This window comes from Pelodiscus sinensis, chromosome 1 (assembly GCF_052426305.1).
Source record: "Pelodiscus sinensis isolate ZL-2025 chromosome 1, ASM5242630v1, whole genome shotgun sequence".
NCBI lineage: Eukaryota > Metazoa > Chordata > Testudines > Trionychidae > Pelodiscus > Pelodiscus sinensis.
The window spans coordinates 14734467-14752366 of record NC_143052.1 but is presented as its reverse complement, the minus strand read 5'-3'; the positions used below and the strand labels follow the sequence as shown (position 1 = coordinate 14752366).

The following is a 17900-nucleotide window of genomic DNA, read 5'->3' as shown; positions in this document are numbered from 1 at the left end:
ACCAGCAGCTGATTCTGGGAAGCCCGGGGCAGAGAAACATGAAAACAGAAAATTCAAAATTCAAACTGAAGTTAGAATTATTCATCCAGATCATGTAAAGTGAAACAATAAGTAAATAAATTAATATATAAAATGACATCCAATAGCACATATTGCTGTGTCTACAAATTACAGTTTATTTGTTTTTAGAATAGACAGTGTCACATTAGCAGTTTGTCTGAAAAATGAAATGGACCCTGAAATCAAACAGTATTGCTAAATGCAAGATAACATCAGAAACCTGATATGTCAACTTTTAACCACTAAAACAAAAAGGGTCTATTGCAAGTTTATCAAAATTGGTCACTCTATATTTTATTCTAATGCAAGTTTTTGTCCACAAAAAGATGCTGCAAAAACAGTATTTGAGACCGAAGTCTTTTGTTACCAACGCAGTTCTATTTGATGAACAGTCTTAAACATAATCTCAAAGAAATTTTCTTGCCAAACAAGCTCAATTTTAGTCACTGTGTTGTTGTGCTTCTTTCAACTGCATGTGCCCAAACAGGTTGCTTTCACTTAGACTGAATAGTATTTTCTGGTTGGAACGTGTCATTTTCCCTGCTCTAATTTTTCAAAGAAAATAAATTTAATTTTATTTAAAGAAGCAGTAGAGAAAACACATTAACTTTCCTTTGCTCAATATGAGGAAGGAAGCTTATTGATTGGACAGAGATTTAGGACTTAAGAGAAATGATTTATTTCTCCCTTTATCTACACTGAACAAATCACTCAGTTTCCTCAGTTGTACCATGAGAATAACAGCCACCCATCTTCTTCAAGAGTCTCAAGTAATGTCATATGTGGCCTGCTAGATTAATCTTGATATTTTTAATTAGCTTCCCATAACTTCTTGCATCTAGATTGTCAGCAAGAGATATTCATACCATTAAATGAGGTGCTTAACAGGATCCACCAAAATCATCAGAATCTATCAAGAGGAACAAATAGAAAATGCCCCTAGAATTCCATCTAACTTTGCCCTGAGTAACACTAATGACTGTCAAGCTAACTTACTGAAGAAGGCGGGCTTTTTTCCATATCCTCTTTATACTCAGAAAACGTTCTTCTAAATAGCCAAATTACGTTTATCCTTTGACTACCTTTCTTTAGTGACTAGTCAACATGTGCAAGTCTTTCCCCTTTTTAAATGTTGGTAGCTTTTGGCTGCTACCAAATGTTTGGTAGCTTTTGGCTGCTACCAAAAGCACTTTATAAAGAAAATCATAGAATACTCTCCTGTGATCCAGTAAACACTGGAAGAGCCACTACCTTATGCTTTCCTTTGAGGGAAAGGCTTGAGGGTACAGATCCCTGCAAGGATCTCAGAAGACAGTCAAGTTAACTAAATCAAGCCAGCGAATGATTCATGACTGCCTGCAGCCAAAATTTGTCAAAGCCATTGATTGGGCAGCCCATTTCCTCTAGACTTTGGAAAATTCAGGTTCTCAGAAAGGTTGTGAATGTCCCCTGCCACCTGTAGATAAAATAATCATGGTCAAAATGTAAAACACAGATAGCAATGGATTATTCGTGCTCTACATACACGAAGAACCCTGAAAATCTGTAGATATCTGCATTATATATGTGGGTATCCTCATCTGTGGATATGAATACAGATATCCACAGCTCATTTTTGCAGATATGGATTCTGCACACAATCACATCCACTCATTGGTTAAACCGTTAGTCGTTTACACCCTAACATCCTTTACTTGTCACATCATGAACAGGTTCCAACAGCAAGGAGGGTTGCCAATTTCTGTTGGATGCATTCCTGGAGATTTCCTCACATGACAACATTTAATTAAAGATTAATCTTTAATTCCTGGTACTCCAGAACAATCCCTGGAGGTTGGCAACTCTAGGAGCATAGAAACGAAGCCTTTTCCTATCATGCTCCTCCTCCTCCCCCAGCTGCTGGAGATTCTCCCTGCTGTGGAGATGGGCTCCAGCTGCAGGGAGCTGCCCAGGCCTTTTCCAGCTGCCTCCACAATTCTAGACACCTTCCCCCACTCTTAGCATGTTTTCCTTCCGAGGGGGAAAGACTCTGGCCCTGGATAAGTAGCAGGACTCTACACTCGTCGCTTTTAAACATGTTTTTACTCACTTCAAATGGGCCTCCACACTAGAAACCTCCAGAACACGTGGGTCTGCGTACTCAGGTTGCTAGCCCTATCCCCACGCCTACACCGCAGCTGCTCCCCCTACTAGCCAAGCCAAAGCTAACAGGTGTACAGACCCAGGCCACAATCACGGGTCACACGATCGCCCCCCCCCCTTCTTCGCTCCATAGCAGCGCCCCAAACAGTTCCTAAGCGACAGCTCCTCAGGTGTGGGTGAAGGCGGACCCTGCCCCCCAGCAAGGAAGCCACACACACGTGGAGAAGGAGACCTGCTCCCACCACAGGGGCTGACAGACAACCCCTCCCCGAACTACAAGGGCGGACGAGGGTGTAAATCAATTCCGACAGGCGGGGGAGCCGATTGGCCGCCTGCCCGTTAGAACAGTCTCCCCCCCGGATGGATGAACGGACACCCACACCCAACAGGGACGGACAGACAGACGCACCCCACGCGCTGGGGCAGGGGGACCAGCCCACCTGCTCTGCCGCCCGCGCAGACCCTGCTCGGCTCCGAGGCCTCCCCGCTCTCCGCCTTGCGAGGCTTGTAGCCGTACACTCCCCGCTCCGTGCGGTACCAGCGCTGCAGCGGCCAGGCCCGGCCGGCCAGCCGCAGGCTCCTCGCCGCCACAGCCATCGCCCTCAGCGAGGCGGACAAGCCGGGGGTGGAGCTACAGCCGACGCCCCCCGCCCGGATTGGCCCCGCGGGGGAGCTCGAGAACGGTTAGCTCCGCCCACGCCAACATTCAGTTAAAGGGGCCAACGACCGTTTCTCTGGGGGGAGGGGGAGAGAGAAATGGGTTGAAGGGGGAGGGGCGTAGTTTGTGGGGGAGATGTGATTGGGGGGGAGGGGTAAATCAAAAGCTGTTTGTTGGGGGGGCGTATTTTGAGGGGGAGAAATGTTAGATTTGGGGGAGGCCATGGGGTTTGTAGGATTATGTGATTTGATGGGGGGGTTGGGAGAATGGGGTATGTGGTTTGGGAGGGAGGGGCTGTTTGGGGGAAAAGGGGGAGGAAGTGGTAGGTTTGGGGGAAGTTATCTGGCTTGTGGGCTGTTTGTGATGTGATTAGGGTTGCCAGGTGTCCGGTTTTGAACCGGACAGTCCAGTATTTGAGCTTTCTGCTTCGGAAACAAATTGAGAAAATATAAATTGGAAAATATAAATGTCAGATATGTTCTAAATAAGATGTAATGTGGATTGTGATGTAATGTCAAGTGGGTCCGGTATTTTTGTTTAAACCATCTGGCAACTCTAGGGCTGTGTCTAGACTGGCAAGTTTTTCCGCAAAAGCAGTTGCTTTTGTTGAAAAACTTGCCAGCTGTCTACACTGGCCTCTTGAATTTCCGCAAGAACACTGACTTCCTACTGTCTGAAATCAGTGCTTCTTGCGGAAATACTATGCTTCTCCCGTTCGAGCAAAAGTCCTTTTGCGCAAAACTTTTGCGCAAAAGGGCCAGTGTAGACAGCTCAGATTTGTTTTGCGCAAAAAAGCCCCAATGGCGAAAATGGTGATCGGGGCTTTTTTGCGGAAAAGCGCATCTAGATTGGCACGGACGCTTTTCCGCAAAAAGTGCTTTTGCGGAAAAGTGTCCATGCCAATCTAGATGCTCTTTTCCACAAATGCTTTTAACTGAAAACTTTTCCGTTAAAAGCATTTGCGGAAAATCATGCCAGTCTAGACGTCGCCAGGATGTGAGGGGGAGAGGTACTTGGGCTGGTATATGGGAGAGCTGTTAGGTGCAGGATGTCTAGCGGTGGATGGTGTGTGGTTTGTGGGGAGAAGGTTACTATGGTGGATGAGGTATTTAGGTACAGGTTTAACTAAGGATGTTAGGATGCAGGCAATTGACTAATCGTGTAGTCGACACAATTTGTGTCGACTACACCATTAGTCAAGAAGGGAAGGTGCTTTGTCCTGGCTCACATCGGTCCAGGAGCTACCACCACTGCTGCTCTGCAGCCCAGCTCTTACTACATTTAAACTTGGGAGCCACAGCGGGAGATGGAACAGTGCTGCAGTGGTCCTGGATCAGCATGAGCTAGGACTGCTAGTCCTGGCTCGCACCAGGTCTGTGAGCTACTCCCGCTACATGTCTGCATTTTAAATGTAGTAAGATCTAGGCAGCAAACATGGTGGCAAACAGAGTGAAGGAAGTTAATGCTGCTGCCCTTTATTGCAAATTGAATCAGGAAAGGACAGTGGCAGACTAGTGCTTGTCAAATATTTTCTGGTCGCACTCACTGGGAACTGTAATGAATTCCCAGGACCTCCAACAAACGTTCCCGAACACACATTCTTTTAATAAAATGTGAATGCATGTCTTTGCTCCTGTCTCTGAAATATTGCTGTTCATACTGTTATTGATGAAAAAATGATGTAGTACAATGGGTCTCAACCCTCAGGTCAGTTTGATGCCCAATCAGCACACAGCTGAAACTCATGTGACATCTACGAAGCCATAGAGATAGGGCAAATATTGTGTGGGGCTAGGAGGCAGGAACATCTAAGTTCCTGGCAAAACGCTTTTCTTTACTGTGTTAATTTCCTTCTGTGTGAAACAATATTATTGTTGCATATTGTTTATCATTTATGTGCACCACCTACTAGCCAGAACTGGAACTACACGGCTATTTTCACAGGCCTTAAAGCTTATACAGGCAGTCCCCAGGTTACGTACAAGATAGGGACTGTAGGTTTGTTCTTAAGTTGAATCTGTATGTAAGTCGGAACTGGCGTCCAGATTCAGCCGCTGCTGAAACTGACCGCCAGTTATGACTTACATACAGATTCAACTTAAGAACCCCAAGTCCCCAAGTCAGCTGCTGCTGAAACTGATCAGCGGCTGATTCCAGGAAGCCCGGGGCAGAGCAACTGTGTCTCGGGTTTCCTGTAGTCAGCGCTGGTCAGTTTCAGCAGCGGCTGACTTGGGGACGCCTGGGGCAGAGCAGCTGGGGTGCTGCTGGGTTGCTCCAGTAGCGCTGCTCCTTGGCGCTACTGGACCAACCCAGCAGCACCCCAGCTGCTCTGCCCCAGGCGTCCTGATTCAGCCGCTGGTGAAACTGACCAGTAGCGGCTGAATCAGGACGCCTGGGGCAGAGCAGCTGGGGTGCTGCCGGGTTGGTCCAGTAGTGCCCAGAGCGGCGCTGTGGGACCAACCGGCAGCGCCCCAGCTGCTCTGCCCCAGGGTCCACAACAAAAGCCTGGTCTGCTGGGGGGGTGGGGCACACTAGCTGCGCCCCCCCCCCCCCAGCAGACCAGGGACACGGGGAGCAAAGCCGCAGCGGCGGGGTGCCGCGCCTCTGAGGCTTTGCTCTGGCGTGGGACCCGCCGCCACTGCGGCTTTGCTCCCGGTGTCCCTGGTCTGCTGGGGACCGTCTCCAGCAGACCAGGGACACCGCGAGCAAACCCGCCGCGGCTGCGGCTTTGCTCCCGGTGCCCCTGGTCTGCTGGAGACGGTCCCCAGCAGACCAGGGGCACCGGGAGCAGCTTTTCTCGCCCCGGAGGTCGAGGTGGCGGACCGCTGCCTGCGAGCTCCGGGGCGAGAAAACCCTGTTCGTAAGTGCGGATCCGACATAAGTCGGATCCGCGTAAGTCGGGGACTGCCTGTACAGAGCAAAACTCTTACATTTTACTTTAGAAAATGGGATACAGATGTTGTAACATATTAATACATGCAGAAACTCACAACCATTTCATAAAGTCCAAACATGAAATACATTCTTACAAACTTAATATCTATTTTAACAATGCTAACACACAGGTGAGCCAGACCAGGTTTCCAGCTATGCATTTGTCAGTGTTCAGTGAGGTGTAAGGGCTTTGGCATAAGCTCGCACCTGGTCTACCAGTGCTACAACCAGCCCAATGTATTTTGACTTCTCTGTGTAGAATGCCATTTTGTCTGAACAGTTAGGCTACGTCTACACTGCCCAATCTTGCGCAAGAACACATGCCAATGAGGTGCTGTGACAGGGAAGCGGGACCTGAAGGCAGGAGTCCCACTCCCCGCACTAAAGGCAGACGGAGCCCTTGCACGGCGGGGGATAAGCAGCTGTGCCGGGCTTGCTCGGCAGCCGCTGGAGGCGCATGCGCAGTGTGTCCCAGCCCGTTCGCTCCGCGCGGGGGCGGAAAGTGCATGCACCGGCGTCCAGAAGACCAGGCGCCAGCTTTAAAGGGCAAGACATCGCTCACAGACTGGTGAGTTTCGGGAAGGACAACCCCCCCCCCCTGCAACCAGTCGAACAGGTATCGGTTGAACCTGTTCTTAGGGTCCTGGGTTGAGACCTGGAGTGAGGGCGGGTCCAGGTCTCCTTCCCCGTCAGCGACTCAGTCTTTTTGGGGGAACTGATAACCCAAACACGAACTCTCGCCGAAACCCAAACTATAAGGACAACCGCAAAATACGGCGGGCGGTAATGCACTATAACACATGATGGAGAATGTGGGTACCTGATCCGTAACCTGAGGGTAGGGGTACACACACACAAAAACGATATCCCATGGGCGCCCGGCCGCGTATAGTAGCCCAGAAGTTACGGGAACTAGGCTGGCACTGGCTGGAACTGGACAAACATGACAGCTCACAGTTAGCAGACACGATAGTTTTGGAACAATTTCAGCAGATTTTACCCATGGGGGCGCAACAATGGGTGTGTAGGCACCACCCTTCGACCCTAACAGATGCCATGACACTAATGGAGGATTACTTATCCGCAGAAGCTCCAGGAGGGCTAGGAAAGGAAGGTAAGAAGGCCAGAAAGGAACGAGGGATCCTAGGGAGGGGCCGCCCGTTCTGTGGCGGAAGAGGGGTAGAAACCCGAGTAAGCCTAGGCAGAGGAAAAGGGTGTAAGGCCCTGGAAGATGTCAAAGAGGGGCTAGAGGAAATCCCGAGAGAAAATTGGGGCAAGGGAGGAGAATGGGGCTTAGTACCCAAAGGAGAGGCATCTCCTCGAAATTGCTACTTTGAGTGTGGACAAAAAGGACATTTAAAGAGGGATTGTCCCTTCATGGATTGCTCGTGGTATTAGTGGATTCCGGGTGTGGCCAAACCATGATCCAAGCTGATTTGGTCCCTGATCCCGAGCCGGCCGGTTCTACAATCTGGGTTAAGCGTGTACACGGAGAAGTACAACCATACCTGACGGCATGGAAAAAATACAAGATGAAGTAGAGGAGGTAGTGTGTCAAGTAGTGCTGGTCCCGAGACTAGTATACCCAGTATTTTTGGGCCAGGACTGGCTGGGTCTTCCACGGGTGCTTAAAACCTGGAGCCAGAAGTGGCTTCTAAGTACAGGGGGATATTTGCAGAGAGAAGCCTTAATGACCCCCAGGGCCGGTCCGGAAGACATCGCGCATCAAGGAGAAGGAACCAAGGCTGATTGGGTCACCGAAGGGGATTTTCTCCAAGAACAAAGAGAAGACCCCTCCCTCACCCCAGCTTGGGAGCAGGCGGAAGAAGGGAACGCCTGGCCGTCACTGACACAGCCAGGACCGTCTTTCGAGGTACTGGGGGACCGTCTATACTGGGTTACACCAGAAAGGGAGGGCAAGGGAGGCCTATGGCAGTTGTTAGTTCCCACCCAGCATCAGAATAAGGTTCTAGAATTGGCGCACGTCAACCTGTGGGCTGGGCATCTGGGGAGGGAAAAAACCCTCCAACGGCTTACCCAACGGTTTTTTTGGCCGGGTATATATAAGGCAGTACAAGATTTCTGTGACTCATGTCCAGCCTGTCAATGGACCCGATTGCAATTGAGCCCAAAGGCCCTGTTGGTCCCCCTCCTGGTAGTGGGAGTTCCATTTGATAGAGTAGCCTTGGATCTGGTGGGAGCACTACAACGGTCCTACACAGGCTATCAATATATATTGGTCCTGTTAGACTATGCAACCAGGTACCCGGAGCCTGTTCCTAACATAACATAAGAACATAAGAATGGCCGTACTGGGTCAGACCAAAGGTCCATCTAGCCCAATATCCTGTCTGCTGACAGTGGCCAGCACCAGGTGCCCCAGAGAGAGTGGACCGAAGACAATGATCAAGCGATTTGTCTCCTGCCATCCCTCTCCAGCCTCTGACAAACAGAGGCCAGGGACACCAATTCTATCCCCTGGCTAATAGCCTTTTATGGGCCTAACCTCCATGAAATTATCTAGCGTCTCTTTAAACTCTGTTATAGTCCTAGCCTTCACAGCCTCCTCTGGCAAGGAGTTCCACAAGTTGACTACACGCTGTGTGAAGAAGAACTTTCTTTTATTAGTTTTAAACCTGCTACCCATTAATTTCATTTGGTGTCCTCTAGTTCTTCTATTATGGGAATTAATAAATAACTTTTCTTTATCAGCCCTCTCCACACCACTCATGGTTTTATATACCTCTATCATATCCCCCCTCAGTCTCCTCTTTTCTAAACTGAAAAGTCCCAGTCGCTTTAACCTCTCCTCATATGGGACCTGTTCCAAACCCCTAATCATTTTAGTTGCCCTTTTCTGAACCCTTTCCAAGGCCAAAATATCTTTTTTGAGGTGAGGAGACCACATCTGTACACAGTATTCAAGATGTGGGCGTACCATAGTTTTATACAGGGGCAGTAAGATATTCTGGGTCTTATTTTCTATCCCTTTCCTAATAATTCCTAGCATCCTATTTGCCTTTTTGACCGCCGCCGCACTCTGTGTGGAAGTTTTCAGAGAACTGTCCACAATAACTCCAAGATCTCTTTCCTGATTTGTCGTAGCCAAATTAGCCCCCATCATACTGTACGTATAGTTGGGGTTATTTTTCCCGATGTGCATTACTTTACACTTATCCACATTAAATTTCATTTGCCATTTTGTTGCCCAATCACTCAGTTTGGTGAGATCTTCTTGGAGTCCCTCACAGTCTGCTTCTGTTTTGACCATCCTAAACAGTTTGGTATCATCTGCAAACTTTACCACCTCACTGCTTACCCCTTTCTCCAGATCATTTATGAATAAGTTGAAAAGGATTGGTCCCAGGACTGACCCTTGGGGGACACCACTAGTTACCCCTCTCCAATCTGAAAATTTACCATTTATTCCTACCCTTTGTTTCCTGTCTTTTAGCCAGTTCTCAATCCAAGAAAGGACCTTCCCTCTTATCCCATGGCCATGTAATTTACACAAGAGCCTTTGGTGAGGGACCTTGTCAAAGGCTTTCTGAAAATCCAAGCATACTATATCTACTGGATCCCCCTTGTCCGTATGTTTGTTAACCCCTTCAAAGAACTCTAATAGATTAGTAAGACAGGATTTCCCTTTACAGAAACCATGTTGACTTTTGTCCAACAAATTATGTTCTTCTACATGCTTCACAATTTTATTCTTTACTATTGTTTCGACTAATTTGCCCGGTACTGAAGTTAGACTTATCGGTCTGTAATTGCCAGGATCGCCTCTAGAGCCCTTTTTAAATATTGGTGCCCAGCCCTATCTCAGAAGCATATGTCTGATCGCTTGATCATTGTCTTCGGTCCACCCTCTCTGGGGCACCTGGTGTTGGCCACTGTCGGTAGACAGGATACTGGGCTAGATGGACCTTTGGTCTGACCCAGTACAGCCGTTCTTTTGTTCTTATGTTATGTTCTTATCCTTGCACAGGAGGTAGAGGGGGAAGAACACCTGATATATTTAAGTTGGAAATTATTTCCCAGGAAACGGGCCTATGCCACAATAGAGAAAGAAGCGCTGGCTGTAAAATGGGGAATAGAGTCTCTAAGGTACTACCTCCTGGGAAGCTCTTTTACATTAATAACAGACCATACCCCCCTGAAATGGTTACAATCAATGAAGAAGGTGAATCCTCGTGTAACCAGATGGTATCTGGCATTGGAACCGTATAAGTTTAAAGTAGCACACAGACCGGGGAGTCAACATAAGAACACGGACTTCCTCTCACGGATGACAGAATCAGAAGAGACGAAGGTGGAGGAGGAGGAAGAGGACAGAGACGTAAAGGGGGGATGTGTGTGAAGGGGAAGCGGGACCTGCAGGCAGGAGTCCCACTCCCTGCAGTAAAGGCAGATGGAGCCCCTGTGCGGCGGGGGATAAGCAGCAGCCACTGGAGGCGCATGCACAGTGCATTCCAGCCCGTTTGCTCCGGGCGGGGGCGGAGAGCGCATGAGCCAGCATCCAGAAGATTGGGCACCAGCTTTAAAGGGCAAGACATCACCCACGGACTGGTGAGTTTCAGGAAGGACCCTCCTCCACAAGTCGAACAGGTATCGGTTGAACCTGTTCTTAGGGTCCTGGGCTGAGACCTGTAGTGAGGGCGGGCCCAGGTCTCCCTTCCCCCTCAGCGACTCAGTCTTTTTGGGGGAACTGATAACCCAAACACAAACTCTTGCCAAAACCCGAACTATAAGGACAACCGTGAACTATGGCGGGTGGTAATGCACTATAACAGGCATGTTGATTAATATCGCTATGCCTCATTTGCATACTTAATGAGCCGCCATTTTGTGCCAGGGGCTTTTGCGCAAGAAGGAGCAGTCTACTCTGCTCCTTCTTGTGCAAAAACCCCCTCTTGCGCAAAAGCCGTTCTGTCACTTATTTTTCAGTGTAGATCACTCCTTCTTGCGCAAAAGCCCCTGGAGGAAAAATGGTGGCTCATTAAGTATGCAAATGAGGCATAGTGATATTCATCATGGCACCTCATTAGCATATGTTCTTGCGCAAGACTGGCCAGTGTAGACATAGCCTTAGGGCTACCAACTTTCTAATCACACAAAATTAACCAACACCTACACAGTCCCTTCCCTGAGGCCTTGCCCGTTCTCCAAGATCCCAGACCCCTCTTGCTCCATCCCCACCCCCTGTCATTCACTCTTCCCCCATCTTCACTCTCTTTTTCACTGGGCTCTGACAGGAAGTTGGACGCAGAAGGGGATGAGAGCTTTAGCTGGGGGTCTGGGCTCTAGGGTGGGGATGAGGAGAGAACTCTTTTAACATGGCTATAACAACATTGTAAACACTATATTATTTATTATTATTAATGATATTCCCAAATAATTCTTTTTATCATGGTAACGGCTAAAAGGCCCCAATCAAGATTGAAATCTGAGTTTGTTAGGTGCTGTGGGTAGTAGGTATGTAAATGATTAATCGACTATCCGATCAGCTGTGTGGCACCTGCCCCTTTAAAACGCTGCTTCTGAGCTTTTGAAAGGGGCAGCCAATGAGCCTGGGGGTCAGCTGGGGAGTCCATCGACCAGTCGACTAGTCAATTAACTGCATTTTAACACCCTTAGTGGGTAGATGTGATTACTGCCCCCAAAGGCTTTGCCATCAGATAAAAGCCAATACACAACATAGGGTAACAAACAATAGGGAAAAAATTAAGAAAGGACAAAAGTAACAGTATGTGGTTACATCGGTTAACAGTGTGAAAAATTTAATGATTCCAAATCACAACTTCTAATTAAAAAATATATCAAATGGTAAACTCAGTTTCCTTACTATTTAATCCTACCTCCAGCTCAGAAAAAAATAACCCTGATATGTTTCTGATAATTTAAAATCAGATACGGAGGCAGCAGCGCGGGGGTGGCAGGAGTGAGGCTGGGAGCTGCTAGCTCCGACCTCGGGGGCGGGGAGGGGGTAGCATTTTAGTAGCCATGTATCTGCTAAAATTTGTTGCGGCTACACGATTAATAAAATAACCAATACAGGCAGTCCCCGACTTACGCGGATCCGACTTATGTCGGATCCGCACTTACGAACGGAGCTTTCTCGCCCCGGAAGTCGGGGCGAGAAAGCCCCGTTCGTTAGCTGCTCCGGTGCCCCTGGTCTGCTGGAGACCGTCTCCAGCAGACCAGGGGCACCGGGCGGGATCCCGCGCTTCTGAGGCTTTGCCAGAGCAAAGCCTCAGAAGCGCGGGAACCGCTGCTGCTGCCCCTTGAGACCCGGTGCCTGTGGTCTGCTGGGGACGGTCCCCAGCAGACCACAGGCACCCGGATTGAAGCCGCAGCCGCGGGGGGTCCCGCGCCTCTGAGGCTTTGCCAGAGCAAAGCCTCAGAGGCGCGGGGAACCGCCGCTGCTGCCGCTCCAGTCTGGGTGCCTGTGGTCTGCTGGGGACGGTCCCCAGCAGACCACAGGCACCCTGACTGAAGCCACAGCCGCGGGGGGGTCCCGCGCCTCTGAGGCTTTGCCAGAGCAAAGCCTCAGAGGCGCGGGGAACCGCCGCTGCTGCCGCTTTGACTGAAGTGGCAGCAGCGGCGGTTCCCTGCGCCTCTGAGGCTTTGCTCTGGCAAAGCCTCAGAGGCGCGGGACCCCCCCGCGGCTGCGGCTTCAGTCCGGGTGCCTGTGGTCTGCTGGGGGCCATCCCCAGCAGACCACAGGCACCCAGACTGAAGCCGCAGCCGTGGCAGGGTCCCTGCCTCTGAGGCTTTGCCAGAGCAAAGCCTCAGAGGCGCGGCACCCCGCTGCCGCTGCGGCTCTGCTCCCCGTGTCCCTGGTCTGCTGGGGGGGGGGGGCGCAGCTAGTGTGCTCCCCCCCCCCCCCAGCAGACCAGGCTTTTGTTTTGGACTCTGGGGCAGAGCAGCTGGGGTGCTGCCGATTGGTCCTGCAGCGCCCGTGGGCACTACTGGACCAACCCGGCAGCACCCCAGCTGCTCTGCCCCAGGTCCTGATTCAGCCGCTGCTGGTCAGTTTCAGCAGCGGCTGAATCAGGACGTCTGGGGCAGAGCAGATGGGGTGCTGCTGGGTTGGTCCAGTAGCACCCCAGCTGCTCTGCCCCAGGCGTCCCCAAGTCAGCTTCTGCTGAAACTGACCAGCGCTGACTACAGGAAGCCCGAGGCAGAGTTGCTCTGCCCCGGGCTTCCTGGAATCAGCTGCTGATCAGTTTCAGCAGCAGCTGACTTGGGGACGCCTGGGGTTCTTAAGTTGATTCTGTATGTAAGTCAGAACTGGTGGTCAGTTTCAGCAGTGTCTGAATCTGGACGCCAGTTCCGACTTACATACAGATTCAACTTAAGAACAAACCTACAGTCCCTATCTTGTACGTAACCCGGGGACTGCCTGTATTTAACATCCCTAACACAAAACATTGCTTAAGGATGCTAGTGACCTCTTAGGCCAGATAATTACAATAGTTTTGTATAACATACTTCTGAATAATAACTTTGTTTAAATTAAACAGGGATATATCAATTTCTATATTAATATGCCTGGTTAGAAATCTATTTGTAAAAAACAACAACATTTCCTGAATATTTTCTGTTAAACCATCTTGTTAGTCTTTAAAGTGCTACATAGTCCTGTATTGTGTTGATACAGACATACTTCTTGACAAATATTTTCAAATAAATTATGAATTGAAACTGGTGTGATTATATTGTATTATTTTTACTACTAAAATAAACAGAATTTCAAAATATCTTGTGTATTGTTTTTAACGTTTTGGTGCATAATTCCTCCTGAAGCATAACGTTGTAATGAATACAAATGCGGAGGATCTAATATTTATTAATGATTTTAACCCCAAGCAGCACACAGCTCCCAAACACAACGATGAAACACAGTGCAGTATTGAATTAAAGAGATAATTTTCAAGTTATGATGGTATGTCACTTTGGCACCAGGTCATGCTGCTGTAATGTCATTTCAATGTATAATTCAATGAATCACAGAATACAGGGTTGGAAGAGACCTTGAGAAGTTATCAAGTCCAGTCCCCTACAGTGTGTCAGGACTCAGAACAGGGGTGTGCAATAACACAGTGGCAGTTTGCCAGGGTTAGCCCCTGTACGGGTGCCGCCTCTATATTTACCTGCAAGGCTGCAGGTACCAGCGATCGCAACTCCTGTTGGGCGTGGACCAATGGGATCAGTGGGATCAGCCTGTAGCTCCCATTGGCTGGGAACAGCAACCCATGTCCAACCGGAAATGCAATTATCAGTACCTGCAGCTGGGCAGGTAAATATAGCAGTGAGGGCCCACCAGGAATTTACCCTGGTGGACTGGATCTGACTTGCAGGCCAGTATGTGTCCACCCCGGACCTAAAACATGACTGAAAGGTGTTTGTCCAACATGTTTTTAAAAACTTCCAGTGAAAGGGATTTCACAACATCCCTTGGAAGCCTATTTCAAAGCTTAACTATAATCATGAAGTTTTTCCTGATATCTAGAGTTCCTTTGCTGCAGATTAAGCCCAACACTTCTTGTTCTTCCTTCAGTAGATATGGAAATCAATTGATAACAGTCCTGTTTTTTGAAGCCTTTAACACATCTGAACACTATCAGATTCCCCCACTCAGTTTTCTTTTCTCAAGACTAAACATGATCAGGCTTTTCTTTAACCTTTCCTCACAGGTCAGGTTTTCTAAACCTTCTCTCTCTCTCTCTCTCTCTCTCTCTATATATATATATGTAAAAGTTTTTCCTGATGGGAAAGAGACTGATATCATCATGCTCTCATACTCTCTGGCTGCTTTGGTGAGCATAGCAAACATGGGGCACAGCCCGCTAGTATTATTTTATTGCTCTATTTTGGACTCTCTCCAGTTTGTCCACCTCTTTCCTAAAGTGTGATACTCAGTACTGGACATGACACTGCAGCCGAGGTCTCACCAGAGCCAGAGTATACAATTACAGTTGTCTTATTCACTAAATGCACAACCTGTACAACTTGTTGTTGCCAAGGGATAATGTGAAGACCAAAGCAATAATGGGGTTCCAAAATAAGTAGATACATTCATGGTCCATGAATCGCTATTAGCCAAGACATCCAAAGATTCAACCCCATAGTCTGGGTTGTCTCTAACTGTGACTCTCAGAAGCTAGGATTGGATGACAAATGGATCACACAATGATTACCTGTTCTGTTTATTCCCTCAGAAGCAACGAGTATTGACTACAGTCACTGTGGGCCGCTTGAGCGGTTTGGGTTTAGAGGGGGCTCAACACACAGCCCACAAGTGGGATCCTTTGAACATGGCCTCTACTGGGACCAGGAAAACAAGGCCTGGTCAACGTTATGCTAAGGAAAGTTAACAAAGGCTAATTACGTAGGCCTCTGGGTATTCTTGACCAGAACCAGGAATGTGGTTCAATCAGAGGCGCACCCTCCATGCTGGCTTAGGTTATAAAGTAAGATAGTGATAAATTATATATTTGTACCTACTGTAGGTAGAATGGTTTGCTCTGGGAACTGGTCAGTAACTCCCTGTTTTTGTTCCTCTTCGCTAATCTTACCTCCCTATTTTTGCCCTTTGTTTGTACCCGACTCTTTTGTCTCCTTGTTCCTGGTACCTGCCTTTTGTGATTGATAAGAAAGTTACTGATGCATTATGAAGCGCTTTTGGCCACAATGTATAGTTGGCTAAGATATGCATAGATATTAAAAGTTTCTAGAAAGGGGGGTAAGTGGCTTGGGTGAAGAGCTTATGACGCGACGGAACTGTCTTTATAAGCCTACCTGTTACTAAAATCGGGGCTGGTTCTCTTTGGAGACGGGCCGCTCTCTACTGTAGTGTGCACTCTTCAATAAAGAGCTTGTGATTGGACTTTGCTGGTGTTGCCTGTCTCTTTGCGGTCAGACAACGAACCGAGCTGTCTGGGTTAGAGTCCCTGACATGGTCATACTAAGAGGATATACCCAAAAGCTCCCCCCGTGCTGATATGACATAAGGGGATGCAATGTGATGTCATCCCATAAAACAAGCCACGTGCCTGGTCATAACATGATGACATCACTACTCGGAGCCACCAGTGGGCTGGTGTCTCGGGGCTACGGAGGGGCCGTGTCCCTGCTCTGCAGCATGGAGCCTGGAGGCCGTGTCTCAGCCCAGCCCCCGCCACCCACAGCCACTCTCGGGCCACTTCCGCCTTCACAACCTCCCACTCCTGGTAACCACAGCACGGGCTACCCTGCCGCCTGCCCTAAGGACCCAACCCTGCAGCTTTGGGCTGTTCCCTGCATTGCCTGATATGTACCTGCTTGTAGCCGTTACTCGCCGACTAGGCCGGTGGGGGCGCGACGGAGCTGCTAGACCACCGCTCTACTTGTTTCCTTCTCCTGTAGCCAGGAGAGAACTGAGCCGCCCTTCCTCGGCGGGGTGTTTCCAGGCAGGCGGCACAACGGACAGCCCGGGGTCCTCTGCTGGCAAGGGGAGGGGGCAGGAGCTGGTGTTGGAACAGGGGCTAGAGGAGTCCGAGCCGATGTTTACACCGGGCAGAGGTAACCGCCCCCCCCCCCCCCCCGGGCCTGAGGGCGGAGGAGAGGGGCCGCGGCGAGCCGGAGGGGCGGGGCTGGGTTTGAGGAGGGGGGTCCTGGGAGACGGGCCGGGGCAGAGAGAGGGCGGCCTGCAGGGACATCCGGGACGGGGTAGGGTTGGAGGGGAGAGGGGCTGCCTGCAGGAGAGCGCCCAGGGCAGGGGTGGGAGTTGGGGAGGGGGCTGAGGCTTTGGGGGTAGGGAGGCTCCGTCCTGGAGGCGGGGCAAGGAGATAGGACTACGGCGTGAGGAGAGTTTGTGGGGAAGGGCCTGGTGGGCGTGGAAAGGTCGCCAGCAGATGGCGGGGGGGGGGGGGAGTTGGCTTTCTGAAGGAGGGGAGGAGGAAGGTCTGGGTGGGGGGAGCGTGGACAGAGGAAAGTAAAGGTGAGGCTGGGGGTGTGGGAAGGGGGTGCGGCGGTGCAGGGGGTAGGCGGTTGAGAATGTGGTTCTGGGGAGCGGGGTGTGCAAGGCTTGGTATTTGAAGGGGTAAGCAAAAGAGGGGCTGCTCAGTTGAGTAATGATGAATGGCGTTCGAGGGGGATTGGTTTGTGTGTCACAGGTAGAGCAGGTGAGACGGTTGTTTAATTTGTGTGGACTCATGTTATATTTCCAGCTAGTGGCCTTTTTCCATTCACCCCAGCAAAGAAGGCCCACTTGCAGAGTCGGGACAGCAAGAACTTTTTTGTTTGTTTGTAATAATGCAGGCAGAATCGAAAGTAAAACTCAGGCACTAACGTTAGATCAAAGCCGCCACTTTCTTGCTTCTGTTGAATTGGGAATGTTTCCCTTCCCCTCTTCCCTCCCATCTCTTTTGGTTTGGTTTGAGTCAAGTTTTTCTGTGTGACTGAGCCGTATCACTGATACAGATCGTTTGGATTTTTCTTGAAATTGTTTAGTTGTGCCAGTTTGTACAGCTGTCATGGAATATTTGTCATAGGGAAATATGCAGACTTCGTTGCAATTTGCATCTTTAAGTATCTGAATAGTTATCAAAATGGGACTAATTTATATAGATTTGCTTAGCCAGCATTTTATAGAATATCTGGCCCATGAAAGCTCATCACCTTATAAACCATCTTGTTAGTCTTTAAAGTGCTGCACGGTTCTGTCTTTTGTTTCAGCAAAAGTGTGTAATGGGAAATTTCAAATGACTAATATGTAACTTCCCATAGCAGTACCTATTTTAATTGAATCAAAAAAAAAAAGAAACTACTTCACATTTATATATTAACTTTCATACCTCAATTTCATATTACTTACAAAAATAAGTAAATGAAATCTCAAAACATGGCTATTGTATTCCCATTTTGCAGACTGAGGAAAAACTAAGTATAGAGTGTTGGTTGTTGGGTTTCTCCTTCTGCCTTTAAGGTGGCTGCAATAATTTATGCTGGGTATATATATTTTGTATATTGCTTTTTATCTTACAGGATCTAAAATAAGTACAATAATTATTTTCTGGTAGTTATAATCTGTGTGCTGTTTAAAAGAAAAAAACAAAAACAG

General features: G+C 48.9%; 2 protein-coding genes across 4 annotated transcripts in view; one reads left to right on the top strand and one right to left on the bottom strand.

Moving 5' to 3' along the window:
- The window catches only part of DHTKD1 (dehydrogenase E1 and transketolase domain containing 1), a 52109-nt gene extending 49267 nt beyond the window's left edge, over window positions 1-2842 (bottom strand). Inside the window, exon 1 of the mRNA XM_006117157.5 lies at window positions 2643-2842. Within this exon, the coding sequence (XP_006117219.3) occupies window positions 2643-2799 (157 nt within the window). The 5' untranslated portion in view covers window positions 2800-2842. The remainder of the gene's footprint in view (window positions 1-2642) is intronic.
- Window positions 2843-16173: 13331 nt separating this feature from the next.
- UPF2 (UPF2 regulator of nonsense mediated mRNA decay) overlaps window positions 16174-17900 on the top strand; it is a 141266-nt gene continuing 139539 nt past the window's right edge. The window contains exon 1 of one of the 3 annotated variants that reach the window (XM_075926008.2): window positions 16174-16360. Coding sequence is in view for 2 of the 3 variants with exons in the window: in XM_075926010.2 (XP_075782125.2) it covers window positions 16912-16962 (51 nt within the window). In the remaining variant the exon portion in view is untranslated. Of the gene's footprint in view, window positions 16361-16827; window positions 16963-17900 lie in introns of those variants that run through there. The other 2 variants (XM_075926010.2, XM_075926007.2) reach the window with 2 other exon arrangements.